This window comes from Petromyzon marinus, chromosome 18 (assembly GCF_048934315.1).
Source record: "Petromyzon marinus isolate PM22_M1 ecotype Great Lakes invasive population chromosome 18, UKy_Petmar_22M1.pri1.0, whole genome shotgun sequence".
Classification (NCBI taxonomy): domain Eukaryota; kingdom Metazoa; phylum Chordata; class Hyperoartia; order Petromyzontiformes; family Petromyzontidae; genus Petromyzon; species Petromyzon marinus.
In genome coordinates this window covers 1,856,124-1,880,687 of record NC_133684.1, presented here as the reverse complement: position 1 = coordinate 1,880,687, position 24,564 = coordinate 1,856,124, and the positions used below count along the sequence as shown (strand labels likewise).

Below are 24,564 nucleotides of genomic sequence, written 5' to 3'. Positions count from 1 at the left end.
GCTATACGAATATTAGAATGGCTTCAGGCCGTGCAGTACAGGATGCCAATACCACGAGAAGTGTGCTGCCTCCAGGCTCTGGAGAACAAGGGGGAGATTTTTTGAAGCTATTGACATTGCATTTGTTATTATGTTACAGTATTTTATTGTCCGTTTCTTTTTCAATTAAAAACGATAGTCCCATGTAAGTGTTAACATGTTTTTGAAGCACCCTGTATCGTCTCTCGAAGCCCGACGAACGGTAGACGTCTGTCAAGGAGCAAATTGTATAAATGAGTGCAACATTATTAAAGTTCAATAAGATTTGTGTGTAATTAGCAACGGACATATTCAATTCACACGTAATCATAACTAATTATCGGACGGCAGGGTGGCGCAGCCTGCGTTTGATTCCTGACTCCGGTGTCTTTATATGTGGAGTCTGAATTGGCTCCGCGGTGGCTAGGAGATGTCAACTACCTCGCCTGGTATACAGGAGATCGTGGGTTCGATCCCGATCCTGACGCCTTCTGCTGCTGTATATTTGAAGTCTGCATGTTCTCCCCGTGGTCGTGTGGATTTTTCTCCGGGTTCTCCGGTATTTCCCCTGACATTTGGAAGCACGCGTTTAAATAATTTGCCTGCTGGACATTTCCACGCGATAAGCCAACTTCGTTGGGCTATCATTTTCGGCCAGGTCGCTTCGGAAAAATAGCGTACACACGGTATAACTCAGTGGGCCTGGCAAAAATAGAACTTTGCTATTCCCTTGCTACGCGTGGGGTTTGTCCAGGTTCTCCGGACTCCTCCCATAGTTTAACAACAACAAGTGCAATGGTACTGGCAGAACAATCCGATGATGAACAATAACAACGCCGCAGATGACTCGACCGGGATGGCACACGGCAGCAACATCGAAAGCACAGAGCAAACATTGCCCCCCTGCTGCAAAAAAAAAACTTGCCACGAGGTGAGGCTTTACCACTCGGTGGGGCTCATTGAGGAACCATGCACGTGACACAATTTTCATCCCACTCGCAGACAGCTGTCGTCAGCGTGGCGCTGTGCAAACGGCGCAGCTTGCATCACAGCAGAGAGTTCCCTTCGGTCGATGAGACTGCACAGGGCACCACTCCGTTAGATTGAGGCACGGTTAAATGGTGACGTTTAGGGTTTTAGAGTTGGGTTTAGGTTAGAGGACACAGTGAAAGTTGAGGGTGTGATTGAGGGTTAGTATTTACGGGTCGGGATTAGGGTGAGGAGTTAGGGTTGGGGGTAGTTTCCATTGTTGGGGGTTAAGATTTAGGGTTAGGGGTTCGGGATGATGGGGAGGGATGGTGGTTTATGGTTGGAGTTATTTATATTTAAGGTTGGTACATAAGCTTAGGGTTTAAGTTAAGGGTCAGGCATTATGGGTGAGGGCTTCGCGTTGGAGTTTAGGGTCGGGGAGATTAGAGTAGCTGTAGGCGGGGCCGTCCATAGTGGGGGGGGTGGGGGGGTGCGGGGCAAATCCCGCCGACGCCTTCAAACCAAGCCGGAGAACATGTGACAGCGTGACGTCACAAGCGCGCCCCCCGCCACCACCTCCCCCAAAGCGCGGGATCCAGGGCGGTCGCACAGATTCGCCGTGCACCCCAGCCATGGCGATGCCTGTAGGACCGCTTTCCTTGCTCTCGATCTGCGGGGGGGGGGGGGGGGAGGTGGAGGTGGACCGACGTCCCGGCATTCCGTGGGGATTGCCGTGACCCGGGCTCGTGGGTGGCGCCGATTTTAACCGGAACGACGGCCGCTACGCCCGCCTGCAGGTACGTGCGCATCGTGGAGGCCATCCTGAGCCACCCGGCGTTCGCGGGCGGCCGCCGTCTGGCGCCGCGGCCCCGCGGGCAGCTGGACCCGAGCGACGACTTCTACGCGTACGACGAGGACGGCACGCGCTTCTCGCACGACGTGACGCCGCTAGTCCTGGCCGCGCACCGCCAGGAGTTCGAGGTGGTGCACATCCTGCTGCGCAAGGGCGCGCGCATCGAGCGGCCCCACGACTACTTCTGCGCGTGCGGCGAGTGCGCCGAGCGGCACCGCGCCGGCGACTCGTTCAGCCACTCGCGCTCGCGCATCAACGCGTACCGGGGGCTGGCGAGCGCCGCGTACCTGTCGCTGTCCAGCGAGGACCCCGTGCTCGCCGCGCTGGAGCTCAGCAACGAGCTGGCGACGCTCGCCAACATCGAGAAGGAGTTCAAGGTGGGTGCGGGCGTGCCCGTGCGTGCGTGCGTGCGAAGGACAGGCGCTCGTTGCACGACGGAGAGGATCTGTGGGTAAAGTTTGTTGTTGGTGGTGGTGGTGATTGTTATTTTGCTTTGTTTTTACCCAGGAAAGCTTCACTTAGTCTCATTGGGTTTTTTTTTTATATTAAGAAGGGTCCTGCTGAGTTTTCACAGCAACGGGTGATAATTGTTTGGTGGTGTCTACCAATTAATTAATTGATCTTAAGTTGTTGTTGTTGTGGTTGGTGGTGGTGTTCTTGTTTCGAGTGGTTCAAGGTGTTGCCCTGGTTAGCTTTATTATCAGTGGCATCTACAAGATAATCATTATGTACATTGTCATTCATAATAGAGGTTTTTGGGTTAGATCGCCTAAATATATAAATGTGTCGTTAAAACCCGCCACCACCCGACACAGCCAACTAGTAAGGGTTGTCACGTAAACAGAGCGTGGCCAATTCGTCACTCGTACAGCACAGTCATTGCCAAAATCATCAGAATCGTCGTGATAATTGCAGGATCGTGATCCTCATGATTTACAACATAATCACGTGCAGAATCATCATAATCCTTTTGCAGGCGCCATAGTGGTGAGATGTTAACTACCTCGCCTGGTATACAGGTTCGATCCCGACCATGACGCCTGCTGTATATTTAGAGTTTGCGTGTCTCTCTCCCCACGATCGTGTGGATTTGTCTCCAGTTCCTCCGGTTTTTCCCTCATCAATTAACATCACGCTTTGAGAGTATTTGGCTGCAATAGATTTCCACGTGATAAGCCGCTTCATTGAGCTATCATTTGTGGCCAGGTCGCTTCTGAAAAAGCGCTAGATAGCTCAGTGGGCTTTACCTGGTAAAATAAAAATAGTATAATTAATAGTTTTACAAAATGAAAACAGTCGTCACCATTTATATAGGCTCTGTGACAATTTTCTTGTAAAGGGTGCTATGTTAAATGAAGTTTGATCATCATCATGTAGATTTGAAGCTTTCGTGACTGCAGGAATCCATACTCTTTGGTTCTTTCGGTAAAGTCACCTAGGTAGAAAAATAAAATAAATCACGACGTTTCGATTGCAGCACAAGCAATCATCGAAACGTCGTGATTTATTTAATTTTTTACCGAAATAACCAAAGGTCATCATCACGTATATCATCATCTTACAGGATCATCATCAAGGCCATCCATCACGAGTGACAGGCGTGTGTGTTGGCGCTCGCTCTGGTAAACTCTCCTCGCAACTCCCATTTCTCATCAACTCCCATTTCTCATCATCTCCTATTTCTCACCATTTCCCATTGCTCAGCATCTCGCAAGGTCTATCAGCCACGGGAGGGTATCTTGGGTTAACCGGGCAAAAACCCTCTCCTTCCCGCAGCATTCGGAGCTCACCCGAGACCTGCCCTGGTAGCGTCTACGGTGCTGCCCTAGAGGTTCCAGTGGCCATTCACAAGCCCTCATAAATAATACCGTCACGGTAACCGATTAAATGGCCCGTATCGCCAGCCGGGCGTGTGGCCTTGGGTTCGAACTTGAATTGACAAAATCCCTGCTTTTGGAGGCAGAGGAGCAGACGCTGCAGAGACTGCTAGCAGCTTTTATCGTCGGTGATCAACTGCAGCTAGGTCTGTCCGGTTTGGCGGCGTGGAAAATATTTCCCGGCACAACACACCCAGTACGCCCCTCGCTTACGCCTGGTGTGCAAGGAGGTCGTGGGTTCGATCCCGACCCTGACGCCTGCTGCTGTATATTTGGAGTTTGAGGTGTCTCTCTCTCTCCCCGTGGTCGCGTGGATTTTTCTCCGAGTCCTCCGGTTTTGCCTTTCACATTTAGAAACGTGCGTTTAAGACTATGCGGCTGCTATAAATCTCCACGTGATAATGAGCCACTTCGCTGAGCTATCATTGGTGGCCAGCCAGGTCGCTTCTGAAAAAGAGCTACATAACTCAGTGGGCCTTAACCTGGTAAAATAAAAAAAAACAGTTTAGTTTTTGTTATGGCTGTGGCTACTGACCACTTGCGACTTCCCCTGTGGACCGGCGACCCATAAAATATTCCTTGATAAATGAATCCCCGGTGATGACGACACGTCCGATGGTGGCCTCATGAAGACAAAGAGCCATGCTGGCAGGTGGACTACCGAGTCAAGCACCACCACCATCAACCACCAATCACCCCTTGTCGCAGCACATAAGGAAATACACAGCGGTGGACACGGCAGTTTGTAAATATTATCGTCCTTTGCCGAAACGGACGCGCTTTGATAAAGTTTGTATTGACGACTTGACACACTTCTCTGGAGATGGCACTTCATTGAAGACACGTTCACTTGACATCAGGCGGACATTCCACCGCAACAGCCCCGAGTCTCCCGCGCATCTCCTTTCTATACCAACACGAGGGCCACGCCCCCCTTCTCGATCATTCTTGCTGACTCTGGACGCTCCCTCTACTGAAAGACTCCACCGTCCTCTTCCGTCGCCTGACCACGCTCCTTTCTCGAACATTCCCGTAGTCACCAGTCCCTTCACACACACAACTGACTCCCCTGTCATTACCTTCCGTGGCCACTAGTCCCGTCACACCGCATGCAGGCTCCATTGTCATTACACACGTATAGAAGTGATTGCAAAGGAACCCTGGTGTCCATTGGTACCGTATCAGTGCCCGTGTGCCGCGGTTTTACCCCACGCGGCTAGAACAGCGATAACCGTCTCCGGCCGAGTGCCATCGAGGACGTGAACTGCGCGTGAACCGGTGCTTACATGCCGCGTAGAAGATGCACGTGCGTTGTTAGCACGGGGAAACAAAACAGTTAACTCGTACATGATAAAAACAAATCACGATATGGCCAACGCATTAACACGCGCGCGCTCACTCTGCAGGCAGTGTATAAGTACAGAATACACAACAATCAAGCGTCAGAGAGAAAAACAACGAATGTATATATACAGCTTAACGTTTGTTTGTTTTTGGCCGCACATACGTCGACATCGTAATACTGTCGAGGGTGACGGGACTTCCCGCATGCCGTAGCGTCGTCGTTTGAGATTTGCGTGCCTCGGACTGCACCCGCCCGTGATGGGCACTTCTTGTTGATGATTCCCCTGGATGAAGTCCGGGGCTCCAGCCGGGGTGTCTCTCTCGAGTGTGGCGAGTCGGCGGTGTTGTGGCAGCAAGGCAACGACGATGTCGGATCTCATCCTGTCCAGATGTATCTGGCGCCTTCGTACCCCGAGGCGCTTTGCGGCGATTGAATGATTGCACGTGAAGGATGATAAGTGGTGGAGATTTAAGAGTGGGGCTGTTGTTGTCGTTAAAAGTGGTGGTGCAGTGATGGTGACAGGAGAACAGGTGGTTCAGGAGGGGTTGAGGTAGTGATAGGGGTAGTGATAGGGGTAGTGGTAGGGGTAGTGATAGGGGTAGGGATAGTGGTAGCGGGGCAGGGAGTCACAGCAGGATGGCCTTGGCCAGGGGTCAGCAGCCAGCACGCCAAGGAGAGACGTTGTCTTGTTGTTTTGTTGTCTCGTTGTTTTGTTGTTTCGAATTGGTGAGGCGCAATGCACAGTGGTGGTGGTGGTGGACACGATGCGGCGATGGCCGTGTTGCTTAGAGAGCCGCACGCAACTCCAGGGCCGCAGGTCGCCGCCTTCTGTCCGCTCGGGAGAAGAGAAAAGATGGGATGAGAAGAAATGGGATGAGAAGAGATGGGATGAGAAGAGAAGAGATGGGATGAGAAGAGATGGGATGAGAAGAGATGGGATGAGAAGAGATGGGATGAGAAGAGATGGGATGAGAAGAGATGGGATGAGAAGAGATGGGATGAGAAGAGATGGGATGAAAAGAGAAGAAATGTGTCCACACTGCCCTCTGCTGACCAACAACCCCGAGTCGTGGTGGTGGTAACCCGTTTTAGCCCTCTCCAGCCGCTCCTCTTCTTTAGTTTACTTGGTCAGTTGAGATCGGGTGCATTCTGGGTCATGTCGTCTTTGGCAGGAAAAAAACCCTAAGTATATAATTCGGCCATAAAAAAAACGTAATTAATCTTGAAATTGTCCAACCCATAAAATGGGAGTAAATCTTCAAATGCAATTAATTGGAACGCTCGCGGCAGATGAATCGTCGGCCAGAGTGGAATATTTCAATACCAAACAACAAACCCTGAGGGCTCTTAGCATCGGACTCGGCGATGCATGAGATTCGGGAATCGGTGCAAACAACCGGACGATTTGCAGCTTAGAAACTGCGTGCATAATAAATGTTATATATTTTTGTTTTCGTGAAACAAGGACGTGCGGAATATGCACTGGCGAGGATTTGCAGGCCGGGGCGAAGAGGAATGATAACAGAAATAAAATAACAGATAAATAACAAATACATAACAGCTCACAGTGATGCATTGTGATGAGCCCATCTGGAAATATGTCCTGCATATTTTCGGATTAACAATCCATTGTAATGTATATGATTACAATAAATGCCCCTCTGATCTTTGCACCTGATAGGCTCACGGTGCTGACATCACCTCGCTCTATTTAAGGCTGAAATCAGGAATAACTTCCTCACAATTCTGCCAAATCGCCCGATGAAGCTGGTTGTAATCACCAGCGAGATGTCGCGCTGAATTGTGAGTTTTGTGGGTTAACTCATCGTCGCACCGATATTCTGCAGTAATAGCTAATCGGCACGTTTTGTCCACGTGACAAACCTTACGAATTGGCCGCGTCGGGTGGCGGCGGGCTTGACGGCACATTTACATTTACGCGATCTAACCCAAAAAATTATCCTTTATCGCGAATGACATTGGTCGGCGACAAAGCCCACCACTGCGTGCTGGACGAAATTCGACCTCGTCGTGCGCGTGCAGAACGACTACAAGAAGCTCTCGGGCCAGTGCAAGGACTTCGTGGTGGGGCTGCTGGACCTGTGCCGCGACACAGAGGAGGTGGAGGCTATCCTCAACGGCGTCGCCGCCACCGAAGCGTCTCAGGGGGGTCCGGCGACGTCGCTGCCCCTGCAGAGGAACCGGCGGCAGTGGCGGCCCACGCTCAGCCGCCTGAAGCTGTCCATCAAGTTCGAGGTGAAGAAGGTGGGTGAGCCTACGGCCGTCGCGAATGTACAACCGTACACACACACACATGCATAATATTTTCATGGATGATAATGATAATAATAATAACAACGGCTTACGGCTCTTTGTTGGTCTACTGACGTTGGCCGTGATAATCTCGACGATGACGATAATAATCATAATCACAATCAAGATTATAATAATCTTGATGATGAATATGATCAAGACTATGATGACCATAACAGTCTTGATGATGGCCATCGTAGGAATAATAATGATTATAATAATAACAATCTTGATGATGACTACGATGGCAATGAGAATGATGATAATGATGCCGATGATTATGACGATGCTGATGACGATGCTGACGAGCGCAACGTGGCCGTGCAGTTTGTGGCGCACCCCAACTGCCAGCAGCAGCTGCTCTCCATCTGGTACGAGGACGTCTCGGGGCTCCGGCAGCGCTCCGTGGGGGTCAAGTGCCTCGTGGTGCTGGGGGTGGCGCTGTGTATGCCGCTCCTGGCGCTCGCCTACTGGGTGGCGCCCTGCAGCCGGGTACGTGGTGCGCCGCCGCCGCCGGCGCTCCTCGTCGCGCTCACGCTGACGCGGTGGATGGGGGTGGTGGGCATCATAACTCTAAAATAGGTGGTCTCAATATGAAGTGAACTTTAGCATCATGTTGCGTGGTCACTCGGGACCAATTGATCATCGAGGGGTTTCCTAAAGTTTAAAGTTCGCAAAAACACACCAGCGCTAAAAGCACCCAGCTTGATGCATCCTCCCTCAGCCCCCTTGTTTCATCGCAGCCAACAGACTTACTGCCACCAAGGCTGGCGTGAATACGGTTGGAAAGTTTCACATAATCCAAGCATATTTAATTATTTTTCTTTCCCTGCTCCTTTTTGCCACGTTTCCATGGCCACCGTGACCCAGGCTCCGTGAGCCCAGTTCTCAATAATGGCAGCCGAAGCGAAGCAGGCACGAGCCTCGTTAGCGCACGGACGGCAGCCCGGGTGGTTAACGCCGGGCATCGTAGGTTTGGGCTGCGAGGTGGCCAGCAGATGGGATTCTAGAAGGTGTTTCTCACCGTGCGTGGACGCAGCTGGGCCAGGTGCTGCGCAGCCCCTTCATGAAGTTCGTGGCCCATGCATGTTCCTTCTCCGTCTTCCTGGGCCTGCTGATCGTCAACGCGTCCGACCGCTTCGAGGGAGCCCCCTTCCTGCCCAACGAGACGCGGACTGACCACCCCCGCCAGCTCTTCCGCGTCAAGACCACCACCTTCTCCTACACCGAAATGCTCATCCTCGCCTGGATTCTCGGTAGGGGCAGATGGGCAGATGGTTTGATGGATTGATGGGTAGCTGCTATTCCCGCACCAAGATGCTCATCCTCCTCTGGATTCTCGGCAGGGGTAGATGCTATTCCCACGTGCGCCCCATTTCTCAAGGCCGTGGCAGCACAGAGGCGTGCCCAGGGGAGGCAACAGAGGCAGCTGCCCCGACACAAAATGTAAATATGGCAGTTGTATGTCGTCAATTTTTTTTTATTTACGTCAAAATGTACATTTCATTTCAGCTACGTTTCGTGTTCTCTTCACAGTCGGTCGATTCGGCAGGCAACGTGTAGTGGCTTCAAGTGTGGCTACTCTCACCTGTTCCAAAACGTCTGGTCAGCGTGGAAGAGTAGGCCAAATGCCCTCTAGAGGGGCTCTCGAGAGCTGCCTCTAATGCAGGCCCTTCTGCCAGCGGTGGTGTGAGCGAGAAATTGCAGGGCTGCACCCTTACCTCTGACAACAGTTTCATTGCTCATGTAAGATTACCCATTAGGGAATTCGTCAAATAATCATAACGCTCTCGAGCCATGAAACCCTCCTTGTCGACATTCTCTCTTTGTGGAGTCCTGCGTTGGGGTGTTTGTCAGTTCCTCTCATGAGTGGTTGATCTCACGTGGGAGGAAACAGAAGCACCCAGATAGGGGTACCGCACCAAAAACTCCACACAAACGGCTTCAATTCGTTGCTATACTGCCATCTCCTGGCCACCTCGCAATCTCACGAGGTGCTGTTTCCTTGTGGGCCGATGTCTTGTGCACGCGTTGGCTTCCTTGATCCGCTAAGCCCAGCTCATTGCTAGATTTTGGGCGCAGCGTTGACGCTTTTGAAGCCGTCCAGGCCGTCCACGCCTCTCGCGAGCTCCGACGACAGCAGCGTTGGCACTTCGCGAATCACAGAGCAGAGCGTGCTCGCTGCTGCCCGTAAACCGTTCGTCGTTTGCCAAAATCCGTAAATATTTCATCGCAAGCTCTTGAAGCCCCAGGATATCCGACACGTGCGGGAAAATTGGCTTCCCAACCCAAAAATATATATTTATGTATTAAACTCTACATCAAAAAGGAGACGATGGGTATCGATTTGAAGCTTTAATTTACCACCACTGTTGGGAGCGCATTGATCCCGGCCATTGTATTTCCAGGCATTCGCCGCATGCGGTGCCGATGGCTTTAATTTTTGTTTAGCGGTTGATGTGGAGAAGAGGCAAAACTTAGTTTGCCCGCCAGTTTTAGAGATCAGGGTTTGAGTCGCGGTCTCTCTCCGATTTGCTCGTTGGCGATGGAATATTCGTGGGGAAGCGAAATGCCAACCGTTTTGTTTCCAATGCGACAATATTCCCCCGTGGCGTTGCGGGTGCAGGCATGCTGTGGGCCGAGTGTAAGGAGCTGTGGACCGAGGGCCCAAAGGAGTACCTGCTACAGCTGTGGAACCTGCTGGACTTCGCCATGCTGGCGATCTTCGTGGCGTCGTACACGGTGCGCTTCGTCGCGCTGCTCAAGGCCTCGAGGGCGCAGCTCTACGTGGACACGCAGGTCGTGGGAAGCCTCGCCGGCGCCCACCTCCCGGACGAGATCGACTACTACACCCGGCGTGCGTGGCGTGCGTGTGTGTGTCTGTGTGTATATATGTGCGTGTGTGTGTGTATACATGTGGGTAAAAGGGTAAATGGGCGAGGCTTAGGACTGTGACTCATGCAGCTGCAATGGCTGCTTTGGGTACGCGGTCGAGACCTCCCCAGAGACCCTGGCTGGCAGAGGAGGTGTTCAGGATGGTTGAGAAAAAGCGACAGGCCCACTCGCATCGGCTACAGCATCCCACGACTAGGGAATGAGGAGGCTTACCGCAGCCTTCGCTCGGAGGTTCGGAGAGCCGTGAGGCGCTGCAAGGATGGGTGGTGGTCACGGGTTGCTGAGGAGATGGAGTCTGTCTCAGTGGCCCGCAATCACAAATCTCTATTTAACTCCATCAAAAAAGAAACCTGCAGCGCCACACCTATTACCATCATTAGGGGAAAAACGGTGATCCAACCTCCGACCCCCAGGAACAGGTTTGCAAATTTGCTGAGCATTTATGTGAAGTCCTGGGGGAGAGAAAATCCCTCAGCCAGGAAAACATCGTGGCACAAAGTGAGGATGACCCTGCTGAGGCTGCGGTGCCTCAAATATTAGAAGACGTCACTCCCTGTGAGTGGCTGGCTGAAGTACCATCTGTTGAGGAAGTACTGAAGGCGATCCGGAGTCTGAGACCAGGAAAGGCAGCGGGCAGAGATGATCTCCCAAGCGAAATGCTGAGGGAGGGTGGCGTTTGTGCACAGACTGCCCTATGCGACATCATAACAACAGTCTGGACCACTGGACGGGTTCCGCAGGATTGGAAGGATGCCCTGGTGGTCCCCCTCTTTAAGAAGGGGGACTGCACAGACTGTAACAACTACAGGGGCATCTCACGCCTCAGTGTGCCGGGAAAGGTCCTGGCAAGGATTATTCAACATCGCCTCGCCAGGCACGCTGAGGAGAGGCTTGCGGAGCCCCAATGCGGTTTCAGGAAAGGGCGGTCCTGCACAGATGCCATATTTTCTGTCCGTCTGCTACAGCAGAGGTATAGGGAATTCCAACAAGACCTACATCTCTGCTTTATTGACCTGGTCAAGGCCTATGATACCATCAGTAGGCCTGGGCTCTGGGTTGTTCTTCGTGCTTTTGGAGTCCCTGACCCTCTGCTCACGATAATTAAGGACCTTCATGATGGTGAGCGGGTCCGGGTAAAACTACGTGGTCGGGAGTCAGAGCCATTCCCTGTACACCTTGGGGTGCGACAGGGATGTCCTCTGGCTCCCACATTATTTAACATCTATTTTGACCACTAGTTCGTGAAGCCTTCAATAGCTGTACCGGGGGAATCTCCATTTGGTACAGATATAATGGGAGGCTGATCAATGCCCGGGTGCGGTCAAGGGATGGCTCCCTATTGCTCAACCACGTTATGTATGCTGATGATTTGGTAATAGCTGCTCATTCAGAGGAGGAGTTGGAGACGCTGCTGCTGAGACTGGAGCGTGCCACTAACAGATGGGGCCTTACCATCAGCCCCACCAAAACTAAGCACCTGCCTGGGTATTTTGTACCATCGGACACTCCACCTCCACAACTCCCAATCGGTGATGGGGCAGTTGTGGAGAGAGTGGAGAGCTTCCCATACCTGGGAAGTGTGCTTATGACCGGCTACAGTTTAACAGCAGAGGTCTCACTCCGAATCAGTCGAGCGGCAATATATTTTCATCGGTTTGGTAAAGCTGTGTGGAAGCTACCTGGTCTGTCGCTCCACACGAAGCTTCAGGTCTTCTCGGCGACGGTCATTCCCTCCCTTCGCTACGCTTGTGAAACGTGGACCCCCTTAATGGAGCATCTTCGCCAGTTGGAAACATATAGGCTGGCTTGCCTACGACCCATTCCTGGGTTTAACCACGCTGGATTGTGTGAGGAGCTCAAAAATCCTTGAAAGATCTGGGCAAGATCCCATCGGTGAGCTCCTCCGGCAGGCAAGGCTGCGTTGGCTGGGCCATGTAGCCCACATGCCCAGCCACCGCATGCCGAAACAGCTTTTGTTCGGCCGGATCGAGGGGGCTAAACGGGCGCGGCACGGGCTAGAGAAGAGATGGAGTTATGTGGTACAGGAGGACGTGGAGCTGAGTGGACTTGCCGATGACTGGTACCAGCGGTGTCAAGATCGGCCTCTGTGGAGGAGGCTCGTGAAGGGCGCTATTGGGCAGTTGGAGGCAGTCGCCCTCCAACAACAACGGAGGGCAGAGAAGCGACGCTCACAAAAACGAGTGGAGCGCCGGGTGGCTAAAGCACAGCAAGTTGGCACAGTAGGGGGCACAGGTGGTGCACCAGCCAGTCATCTCAGTCAGTCGACCCGTGGCACCTGGGTCTGCCCCGTGACCTCCTGCCCACGGGCGTTCGACACTTCACGTGGCCTCAAGGTGCACATGGCCTGGCCCAGGCGTCGTGGTGACGTCACCGTCACTTAGTGGCGAATGGCGGTTGTCGTCGTTGTGTGTATATGTGCGTGTGTGTGGCATGCGTGTGTGCGTGCACACACGCTCGTCACACACGGTGGAATGAATCAGAAATCGTGAGCATGGTCGGGTGGCAGGGAGAGTGGTAGGGAGAGTGACAGGGAGAGTGGCAGGCGAACGGAGCAGTCGACATTGTACAAACGAGATGGTAAAAACAAGTATCAAACCGAAACCCCCCAAAATCTCGGCGATTAATGGAATAGCCATGGGAGGGTTCATCATTCCGTGCACAGAGGACCAGGAGAGGATTAAAGTTATCCGTGGCGCGACGTCGACAGCTCGCACCCCCAGCTTCCAAATCGTGAACACGCACCATCCCGGCGTTCTCGTGGAAATGGAATAACAATTGACATGAGCGAGCAAATAAAGCGCTCAATTGTTTATCGTGTTCTCTCCCCCCCCCCGCTCCATCATTTGCCAGTAACAACGCACACCCATTCATCACTTATGGCTGCCTGACAGCGAATTCTCAATGCAGTGCTTTTGTTATATTACTATCTATATACGGCGTGTATATGTGTCAGTTAAAAATGCTTCCTAGAAGCACCACCCGTTCAAAACGGAAATTTGTAATTTGAACTTTGTCAGATGAGGCAGAGTGGTTTTTCTGTTTCATAACTCATTGGCATCATGACTCAAAACTACCAGTGGGTCAGTCAAAACATCATCCTTTTACCTCTTAAATATTGTATGTTACATAAGTGACATCCATGTAAACTTAATTTTATCCAAGCGCGATCTGGGATCCCCCAACAGGCATTGCTTCGACGCGCTGCGCCGTACACGCAAGCGTCGATTTGATTGGTTGAAGCTCGATTTAAAAACAGCGGCGGTGGGTTCTCGCCTCGTTTCCCCAAGCAGCTAGAAGCCGCTGGGTGCCCTCTGACCCCCAGCTGATCTCAGAGGGCCTCTACGCCATCGCCATCGTGCTGAGCTTCTCGCGCATCGCCTACATCCTCCCGGCCAACGAGAGCCTGGGCCCTCTGCAGATCTCCCTGGGGCGCACCGTTAAGGACATTCTCAAGTTCATGGTCATCTTCATCATGGTGTTCGTGGCCTTCATGATCGGCATGTTCAACCTCTACTCCTACTACCGCGACGCCAAGTGCAACCAGGCCTTTGTCACGTGAGTAGACGAACGGTGACGATCGCGTACGGAAGAGGGGCCATGGTGGCTAGGAGATGTTAACTTCCTCGCCTGGTATACAGCAGGTCGTGGGTTCGATCCTGACCCTGACGCCTGCATATCGGGAGTTTGCATATTCTCCCTGTGTTCGCGTGGATCGTCCCCCGATTTTTCCCTCCACATTTAGAATCAACATCACGCGTTCAGGATATTTGGCTTCTATAAATCTCCATGTGATAAGCTACTTCGTTGAGCTGTCATTTGTGGAAACCGGTCGCTTCCGAAAAAGAGCTACGTAGCTCAGTGGGCCTTACCTGGTAACATAAAACATAGTCTATAGTCGAGAAGTGCGTCACTGGCGCCTGAGACACGTGGCGCCTGCTTCTTGTGCGAGCCGATTCCACAGTTTAGGGACCGCGACGTTTTTGACCTACACAAATATATAAATAATGAGGCGTCCATACAAAAATTGTAATTGCTTGAAAGGAGGCAATTAATTGATTATTTGATGCCGATTTTCATACAGACATGCTTTGTCACCGGATCTGAGTACGTGTGCAAAATTTGGAATGGATCGGACAACAGGAAGTAGACTAACTTTTGATTACAAGATTTGACCACGACAAACACAAGTCAAGTTAAATAAAACCGTTGAATAAAACTCAGCTCGCTGGGTCTACAGTGCAGTGCGCTAACCACAACGCCACTGAGCCACCCCGCAGAGATACAGATGGTTCATATAATGGGACCATTCAGAAATGTCAATTGTTGGCAGTTACGGGCAAAACAGACACCCTAAGCGCGCACAAAGACAACGATCCCCCGTATAGCCTCAACAGACTGTTGGAGCAAGTGCTGTTGGCAAGCACCTATTAAGGCCGGCACGGCACACGAAGGGGTGGGTGGCCAGGACCACGCTGGCCACCCACACCACACCAGGTAATCATTTGGGGCCGGGTCGACCTACGCGCACAAACACACACGCACACACGCACTCGCGCGCACACAATCACACTCACACACTGATATGGTACTACGTGGCAGGGTGGAGGAGAGCTTCAAGACCCTCTTCTGGTCCATTTTTGGCCTCTCGGGTGTGGACTCGGTGGTCATCAAGTACAACCACAAGTTCATCGAGAACACGGGCTACGTGCTCTTCGGCATCTACAACGTCACCATGGTGGTAGTGCTGCTCAACATGCTCATCGCCATGATCAACAGCTCCTACCAGGAGATCGAGGTACCGCGGGGGCACTACTCTGGGTGGCAGCTGCACGTGCCACTACAGCCATCGGTGTCGCCCTCCCACTGGCGGATCTAAAGGAGGGGGTGAGGTGGCGATGGGGGAGAGACAATTTGTGTTCGTTGATGGGTATCAGAGAGAATCCGTGGAATGTTGTTTTGTTATATTAATGTTGGGCCCTATTTACAAAGCTTGACATTTCGGGACTACTCACCTCCTAACCTCCTGCTTGGGAAGTTTCTAGATCCGCCTCTGGTGAGTCCTGACTCCTTGCTCAGTCTCACGAGTGAAACTGCCATGAATCATGAGCACAGTGGCAATGTACGTACGTACATACGTTGAACTTCTTTCGCACCGTCCGTAGCCAACCGCGACAATCGGAGGTGCGGGGGAAGGACAACAAACTAAATACAAGAAGCAGTTCAAATGAAATGAGTTTTAAATCCAGATTTTAAGATAATAAAAATATCTATTTCATTAAAAACAATGCTATGTTTTTTTATACATACTCTACAATTACTGTTTTACATACTTAGCCAAATGTGTTTGTAAGAAAAGTAACCATCGCAGGGCGATGTTCTGGGTGAACGCGTGCGGTTGTAAAGCGTGACGTGAGCCACAAACATCCCAACGCTCTTGGTTCCCCGCGCCCGCGTGGGGCAATCCGGCAGGACGACGCCGACGTCGAGTGGAAGTTTGCCCGGGCCAAGCTGTGGATCTCGTACTTCGAGGAGGGCCGCACGCTGCCCGTGCCCTTCAACCTCGTGCCTAGCCCCAAGTCGCTGTTCTACGGCCTGCAGCGCGTGTCCCACTGCGCCACGCGGCTCATCGGCCTCCGCCGGGGCGGCCGGTGGGCGGCCGACGTGGAGGTCAGCGGCGCCGCTTCGCCTCGGAATCCTCGGCGGGCGTTTCTCTTTTTTTTTACTTTGCTGCATTTCCACTAACCGGTTGAAAACGAACGGTTTGCCGTGCATATAGAATTGTCCCTCAATACGCACGACGTTTTTACCTTCTTATAACCCTTTCCTGTTCCTGGACGTCAGCAAGTTGTGGGGTGGGTGTCCCGTACACCACTGAATCTCGGAACGCGCAAGAGGCTCAGCATTGATTTTGTTGAGTGAGGCCTCTTGTCAGCCCACTAATATAAGTGGGTACACCACATTCAGTTGACTGGCAGGTCACCTGTGGTGGGGTCAAGCGTGGGTGCTCCCACCTCTTCCAAGACGCCTGTGGCAGCGTGAATGAGTAGGGCAAATTCCTTCTCGAGGGCCTCTCTCGGGCAGCGTTCTTCATCGCGAGGCCCGTGGGCCACTGGCGGCCCTTGGTGGCCTTTAGTGCGACCCCTGACAACGCACAAAGAGCGACAACACCACTTGCAGGCGGTGTGGGGGCCCTCACACTGATGTTATCTTATCGGCGAAAGTGGCCCCCCTCTGAAAACCAGTGAGAAACACTGCCCTGTTGAGCTTCCTCTGACTTTGAGCAGCTAATTGCAGGGCTGCACCTTTACCTCTGGTGCTCCGCTCGCCGTGTTCACCCCCTGCCTCTCGCCCGTCAACCCCAGGAGCAGAGCCGGGGTCCCAGCGTCCCGAGCATCGGCAACAGCAGAGGCAACAGCATCTCGAGCCAGCCCAGCCGCTACCAGGTCACGCTCTTGACCCTCACGGGGCTGCTAGGCAACTACAGGCTCTTCTACTGCAACTCGTCGTGGTGTTTTCATAACGCGAATTTTTATATATATAATGCGGATGCGAATTGGATATAACGCGGTTGAGTCAACGGAACTATGTCGTGTGAGTAGGAATAAGCGGGAGTCTCAAAAAAGGCAGGGATGCTGCTGGATTATTCTAGATGCTGCCCACGCGCCTCGGTCTTTGTTCAGCCTGCGTACACATCTGACGAGTTAACGCAGACTCTGCTTTACCCCACATTATATATTGTAACGCGATTTTTCCACAGGCGGTGTTCTTCAGGAATGCAGCTACCGCGTTGTAGGAGAACACACTGCATCTGTGTATATATACAGAGTGCTTCAAAAATGTTTTAACACTTATATGGGACTATCGTTTTTAATGGAAAAAGAACGGATAATACACCGTAACATGATAACAAATGTATGTTAATAGCTTCAAAAAGTCATCACTGTCAACGCGTGCCTGGAATCTTCTCCAGGTGGTCTCCAGAGCCAGGAGGAAGCACATTTATTGTTGTATTGTTGCAAATTCTCCGAAGTGTTCACATTCTTTTTAAGCACCCTGTATTTAAAACTTGCGATGAAAATGTTCCAATCTTCATGCCAAAACATTGGTTTGTCAACACCATCGAAGATTGATGAACTCAAAAGAGTCTATATTTGTACTCTGCCCACACACTCCTGACAACAAGCTGGGGCACACCAGCTGGCTGTTGTTTAACAATCTGAGACATTTGAACGATAGCGAGGCGTTTGTCGGCATCATCAGTCGGATATTTTTTTTTCTCTCCAGAGAACTCAGCGTGGGTGGCTGACTCAGAGTTGCCACCGCTGAGCCAACGCTGCTGACATCCCGAATTCGAGTCTGGATTTCAGCAGTGTCTGGTTCCCCAGTGAAGTGGGCCGTATAGTCTCTGTCTAGTCAACATTAACTGCACAAACCACCATCATACTGCATGCTTTTTCGCTTGATTCGACTGACATTTTTGGCTGTCCGTATTAAAAAAAAATACTAAATCTGCTTGACGTTCACGTTATCCATATTCTCACAATAGAGTGTGTGGAGAAAGTGCGAGCCCTGGCTGTGTGTAAAGGGTGAATAGGCCATTCCACGTTATTTTTTCTTTGCGTGGGTGAGCGGGGGGGGGGGTGGAGATAGTCCCGTGGGAAAAATCTCTTCCGCAGCCTCTCTCTGTGACGCGCAGGACGCGCTGCCGCGACATTGGATTCACACTTCTCGTGACGTGAGGTCAATAGCGCCGAGTTAGGATTGGTTTAGAAGAGACTTAGTAAATAGAAGGGGCACAGAACGGAGTAAATAAAAGTGCTGGCATCGCTATCGACTGCAAACCGCTGGCTGTAGCAGAGATATCTCAGTTTAACACGAAGCAGGCTTTAGTGACCAGTATTATTCATGATAGTGTTTTTTGGGTTAGATAGCGTAAGTATCAATGTGTCGTAACCCTCCACCACCTGACACGGCCAATTAGTAAGGGATTTTTTCACGTAAACAAATGCCAATTGGTTTACTACTTCAGCCCACCGGTGTGTTGGAGAGCAAATCCACAACATTTACAATTTGAATAGTACGACGTTTCGTAGGTAATTACATCCAGCATCATCGGGCATCACCTCGATTATGATGAGATATCTCACTTGTTCAACACCAAGCCGTTCTGCCCAAACCTGTTGTTGTGTTATATTCATTATATTCTCAGCCACCTAATTTGTATACTTTCAACATTAATGGATTACATACGGGTGTTTCATTTATCTGAATTGTAAAGTGCCTCGCTGTGGATTGAAGGCAGGGTGGTTTATATTATTATGAATATTATTGCGTGGTATTGTCACTGTAAAACTTCCCGTGAACGATCGTTCATTTTTTTGTGTCACTCTTCCAGAAAATCATGCGGCGCCTGATTAAGAGATACATTCTCAAGGCCCAGTCGGACAAGGAAAACGACGAGGTCAACGAAGGTCGGTACAATGCGGGAGCCGGTTTCAGTTCACGAGAGCAAATGTTCTGACTCGCGCATTCGCCACGGGCAGGAGCGCTGTTACACCGCGTGTTTTTTATCATTTGTTGTTGTAACGTTCTAACCCCGCCCCTACTGGATATCTGTGACAAAAAGCTTCACAGCTCATCGGATTCCTCCTGCAGTTTAAATCAATATTCTGATTCCGATTCTGATCATCTGCCCCCGTGCGCCTCCCCAGGCGAGCTCAAGGACATCAAGCAGGACATCTCCAGCCTCCGCTACGAGCTTCTAGAGGAGAAATCCCACAACACCGAAGACCTGGCGACCATCATCAGACAGCTGAGCGACAGGTGGAGCTCACACCCCCGGACTCCTGAAGCTACAGTGGCAGCAAAAGCGGCAAATGTAAGAGTGGGCTTCAACGTGCCCCCTCCGCCAGCGACAACCTAGAGGGGAGCTTCCGCTCTCACCGACGCTCCCACCCCTCCTACGGAACTTTCGAATCCGGTCCGCCACCACGGACGGACGCCCGCTTCCCGCAGGAACCAGTTACCGGCCGCGGCGCTGCGCGGAACGTTCGAAAAGTTGCGCGGACGGTCCGGGCGATGGGCGCGCGTGTCCTGACCGGAGCGGGCGGCGCAAAGGGACGACGCGGGCCTGGCCCGGCGACGATGACCGAGCGTCTCTGGAGCAGCGCCGGAGCGCGTGCGGGGAGAACGACGTGAGGAGCTGCTGCCTCGGCGGGCACCGTCTCGGCGGAGGTCGCGCTCCGACGTTATTGCTCCCTTTGTCGTGTCGCCAGGGACGGGAGCAAGCGTTCGTTCATCGTTTCGTTCTCGTGGAACGGGGCGCCCTTTGTGAACCGCTGAATCTCCACTGCCTTTTCCCCTGGAGAGCAATTTAGACGCCTGGGAGGAGAGATTTCGCCAGCAGCCTTCGAGATGAACGCCGGCGCTGCGCTCGGTTGGAAATGTTTTTCAAGAGCCAATTTTAGGATATTTCAAGTTGAATGTATTCACCGCGGTCCTCTCTCGGTACACGAGGCTGCTGGGATTCATTGGGTAAGAGGTGGCAGATGGAAAGTCCACGGGTGGTTTATAGTGACCTGAGGGTGCGATTTGTAACGTTTATAGTGGTGGGGGGGGGGATGATATAGTTTGGCCAGTTCCATGAATCTGGTCAGGTGGCTAAGCGGTTGAGCAAGCAGCTTGCGATCAAAAGGTTGCGGGTTCAAATCCTGGTTGGGGGGTTGACTCGGCCCATCATTCCATGTGTGGGGATGTCAACCGTAGTTGTCCTATGGATAGACTTGCCCCCGCCATAGAAATATGGAGTATCCGCCAATGGCGTAGGGCTTTAAACAGGAGTCGAGTACCGCCTCAATGCTCATTTGAACAAAAAGTTACTGTGGCTTTGAATTCCATTCATGAGTGCTTGGTTTATTGTGATGAGAGGAGACCGGAGTAACCCCTCCATGCATCGCCACGCATAACACTCAAAACTCAACGGAGAATCCATTGGCATACTCGCATCTCCCGACCAACTTGCAGCCAGTCCAAATCAGTCTCCCGTTCAAGTACTGACCTGGATCAACCCTGACATCGCCAATGTAACATCTTTTATCTGCTGGGAGGGACACTTTTATCTCCTCTGTGGGCGACAATCAAAAGAGCAAGCGCGGAAATAAAATAACCCCCCCCCCCCCCCCGACGTGAAATCGCACCCTGGTGAACTGTGCTGCCCTTCGTGAGCGGGTTGCCAGAGACCGTTAACTGTGAGAGGCACATACTCAATCGCGAGGCAGGAATGAGCTCGTTTAATAACCCAGCAACCTCGAGGGTCACTCTAGCGATGGCCTCGGCGCGTCGTGCGGGTCGCGGGGGTTATTTGGGCCATACTTCACCACCCTGGCTCACACGGTGAATACAGCACAGCAGCACTGCACTCTGCTGACAACGCAGGCCCATAGCAGCCTACAGTACCTGTCTTAAACATTCCTGGTTGTCCATCCAGGCACTATCCAGGCTCCAACCTGCTTAGCCTCCCAAGATCTGACACGATCGGGTGCACTTCTGGTGATCAGTACTGCCGTGTTATCGACTGGAACGATGTTACGCTGAAATGCTATTTGTATATTTGTCCTTTTAAAAATATATTTTGTGTTTTTGGCAGTGAGGTTGATTTGTCGTGCCCATGAAATCAGTTCCGTTGACCACGTAAGATGTACCCCCCAGTGGGCCCGGTTTGAGAGCGCAAAGGGGTTCTGCGTTCCAACTGTGCCCAAGTGCCACTGCTCATGTGTTCACGAATCAATGGCAGAATTGAAATTCCGAGTAATCCATTTAGAGCTACCCCCCCCCCCCCCCCACTGATTTCTAATCACCTTCCACCCTTCTTGCTTCTTCTCAACAGATGAGGGAATATAGTTTATGCGATGAAAGCGATGGCTCCACATCTTACAGAGGAGCAAGTGTTAAAAGATGTAATGAGTGTAATGAGATTAGTGGGAAACGTGTGGAGGCTTTGGTTCAAGACAGTAGCTTTGGGATGCCTTCATCCAACTGTGGATGAAACATGGCTAATGATCTATACATATGGAGAACACTATATTATTGTGGCAACATGCATATATATGATTAATGCCATTTTAAGCATCATCCGAGAGGGCAATCGTGAATTACAATTTTTAAACCATAATATGTAAATATTTTTTTTAAATATACAGGACTAGAATTGCTCAAATGTCACGTGTTTTATTTAAAGAGGCCAGCATATCCCTCTGTGAGTGAGCAGAGGGCTGAATGGCCTTTTGCATCTTTTATTTTGTGAATTATATCTCTGCTGCCAGTGGGATCCAGTGTTAAGGACTCTGCACACGCGTTCAGTGCCATCATTATAGACACATACATACAAAGACAAAGATCCCCCGTGTAGCCTTAACGGACTGTAGGGGCAAGTGCTGTTAGCGAACACCGAATGAAGGCCGGCACGGCACACGAGGGGGCGGGTGGCCAACACCACGGCAGGCCGCCTTTGTCTCCGCAGTGGCGATGTTTACACACCGCACCAGGTACTCATTTGAGGCCAAGTCGACGTAGGGGAGACCCAGGACCGGTTCAGATAATCGTCACCGCTGTTGCGCGTCGTCATTTTAAGATATTCTTTGTTCATGTTCTTGTTTGTTGCGCTTGCACCCGAGTCAAGAGCCGCATAGCTCACAGGGCTCTACCTAATGAATGAAACCGAAATGAACTGGCGAACGGCTACACTATCGCTCTCCATATCTACACACCACAGACGTATGTACCGTACACTCAGTTGCATACACACCGTGACATCACATGCACGCCTACCTTAGTCACAAGGCTCCCTGTGGCCACAGTTATTGCCGATGCGTACAAATCACGCTGCCAGGCAGAGACTCTGTGTCTATTTTGGTGCCATCAGATCGATACATCAGTGCCCTCTCCTGGACCACGAATTATTGACAGCATTTCTAAATGTGGATATAGTTCTTAGCACTCCGAACCCGGCGACCCGAGTTCGTGTTCCCGCTCACATCCAACACCAGTGATGATTATCTGAACCGGTCCTGGGCCTCCTCGAGGTCGACACAACCTCAAATGAGTACCTGGTGCGATGTATAAACATCGTCACTGGGGAGTAAAAGGCGGCCGGGCGTAGTGCTCACCATCGACCCCCCTCGAGTGCCACTGGGCCGGCCTTCATCGGTGTTCACTGACAGCACTTGCCCAAACAGTCTGCTGAGGCTATACGGGGGAGCTTTGTCTCTTACGTCTTTCCTGTGCTGTCATTGCTGAGTCAGCACCGATTATTTACATTCACAAGTAGCGTTGTGGCGATATCAGTTCTCACGATACGATACGATATTGCAATTCGTTAAATGACGACAATCACGACATCAGTCTCCATAACTTTATAATTGTATTTCATGAAAAAATGTTTTAATGTTGGTTCTTTGATGCACTTCTGGTGCGAGTAGAGATTGCTGAAAAGTTATGTTCACTGAGCATAAGCCTGCCGTAGTAGGTCTTGTCATCGTTGCCATCGTTGTAAATGTACAACCTGGAACACTCACACCCTGCACGGTCAGCTGCTAAATAAATGAGCGCAGTCAGCGACGGGAACGGAGACCTCGTAACAAGCATGGTGCAAGCGAGACACTCCACGAATTGTAATGCGTGTAAGGGATAACGTATATTTATTTTACTGTATTTATTATTGTGAATTTTTTATTATTGCTATTTAATAAACATTTTGTTGGCCAATAAAATATCACACGACGGTATATTAGAAAACAAGTATTGCTGGCTGGCTGGCTGCCTGGAGCAGCAACGTCCAGATGACGAATGGGGCGCTCGTTTGATTTCAGAATCGATCATCACAACATGAAGATATGTTGCGAAACGTACAATCGATCTTTAGTATCTCCACATCACTGCAACCTTACTCTCCGTCTCTTGTGAGGTTCGGACCAAGTAGCCGATCAATGATTACCCTGTCCCGAGGCCACCAGGCCCACCTCTACATTGGATCCCTACATTTGTTTGAACCCAGTTCAACACTGCCGGCGGACTTAATTCAAGGCCATCTATCACGTCCTCTGCTCGGTTTCACACAAGGCCGTGAGAGTCTTGGCAAAGTGGAACAGGCTTTGGATCATAAGTTCCAGACGACGTGCGCTCCCAAGCCTCGCGTGTTGGAGCTGTATTTGGCGAAGCTGTCCGAGTCTAAACGCTCGCACTTAGCGCGTTATTGCTTCTGCGTGGAACAGAAACGTTCACCTGATTGAACACACGTGTACTGCTGCTGCTGTGTAAGCTGCTGGCTTCAGTGGCGGATCAAGGGTGAGGGAGGAGGGGGGGACATCGCCCCTAACCTCCCTCCCTTGAGACGCCGAAAGTTAGTATTGTATTTATATTCACCAGAGCGGGTGGAATCATTTAAAGTGTTTTTTTTTAATATTAATATCGGTCCTTATTTAAGAAGCTGGTACATTCTGGACCGCCCCTGGGAATGTTATCGATTTGCTCCCCTAGCTGGCTTTAACAGTCTCATAAATTAAGTTGCCTTTTTTACAATTGCTTATAAACCCGTACTGAAAACAGCTCTGTGCATTAAACGCATATGCCATGGGTGCAACGTGCAAACATCGCGAAATAAAGGGAGCTTCGCTTCGTTTCCACGCCACGGCCACACACGCGTGCTGTTTGTTGTTATCTTGTGTGTTTGCTTCGCGATGGAAATCCCCTCCGGAGGGCCGCGTGGAGCCGCGCGCGCCTCTCCCCGTTCCCATTCGCGAGCGATCTCAAAGCAGCAGAAGAAGAAGTATCTCCCCCCTCTCTCATACCAAGAAGTATCTCCCCTCTCTCTCCACCAAGAAGTATCTTCCCTCTATCTCCACCAAGAAGTCTCTCCCCCCTCTCTCTCCACCAAGAAGTATCTCCCCCCTCTCTCATACCAAGAAGTCTCTCCCCCCTCTCTCATACCAAGAAGTCTCTCCCCTCTCTCTCCACCAAGAAGTATCTCCCCTCTCTCTCCACCAAGAAGTATCTCCCCCTCTCTCCACCAAGAAGTCTCTCCCCTCTCTCATACCAAGAAGTCTCTCCCCTCTCTCTCATACCAAGAAGTCTCTCCCCTCTCTCTCCACCAAGAAGTCTCTCCCCTCTCTCTCCACCAAGAAGTATCTCCCCTCTCTCTCCACCAAGAAGTCTCTCCCCTCTCTCTCCACCAAGAAGTATCTCCCCTCTCTCTCCACCAAGAAGTATCTCCCCTCTCT

The 24,564-nt window shown here is 51.3% G+C and overlaps 1 protein-coding gene across 1 annotated transcript in view; it reads left to right on the top strand.

Annotated features, from left to right (window-relative positions):
• The window catches only part of LOC116943543 (short transient receptor potential channel 7-like), a 65,808-nt gene extending 41,827 nt beyond the window's left edge, over window positions 1-23,981 (top strand). Inside the window, exons 3-13 of the mRNA XM_032956461.2 lie at window positions 1,785-2,217; window positions 7,106-7,327; window positions 7,703-7,867; window positions 8,415-8,631; window positions 10,002-10,232; window positions 13,582-13,846; window positions 14,891-15,086; window positions 15,761-15,958; window positions 16,654-16,734; window positions 18,687-18,762; window positions 19,003-23,981. Of these exons, the coding sequence (XP_032812352.1) occupies window positions 1,785-2,217; window positions 7,106-7,327; window positions 7,703-7,867; window positions 8,415-8,631; window positions 10,002-10,232; window positions 13,582-13,846; window positions 14,891-15,086; window positions 15,761-15,958; window positions 16,654-16,734; window positions 18,687-18,762; window positions 19,003-19,214 (2,296 nt within the window). The 3' untranslated portion in view covers window positions 19,215-23,981. The remainder of the gene's footprint in view (window positions 1-1,784; window positions 2,218-7,105; window positions 7,328-7,702; window positions 7,868-8,414; window positions 8,632-10,001; window positions 10,233-13,581; window positions 13,847-14,890; window positions 15,087-15,760; window positions 15,959-16,653; window positions 16,735-18,686; window positions 18,763-19,002) is intronic.
• The last annotated feature ends 583 nt before the right edge of the window (window positions 23,982-24,564 follow it).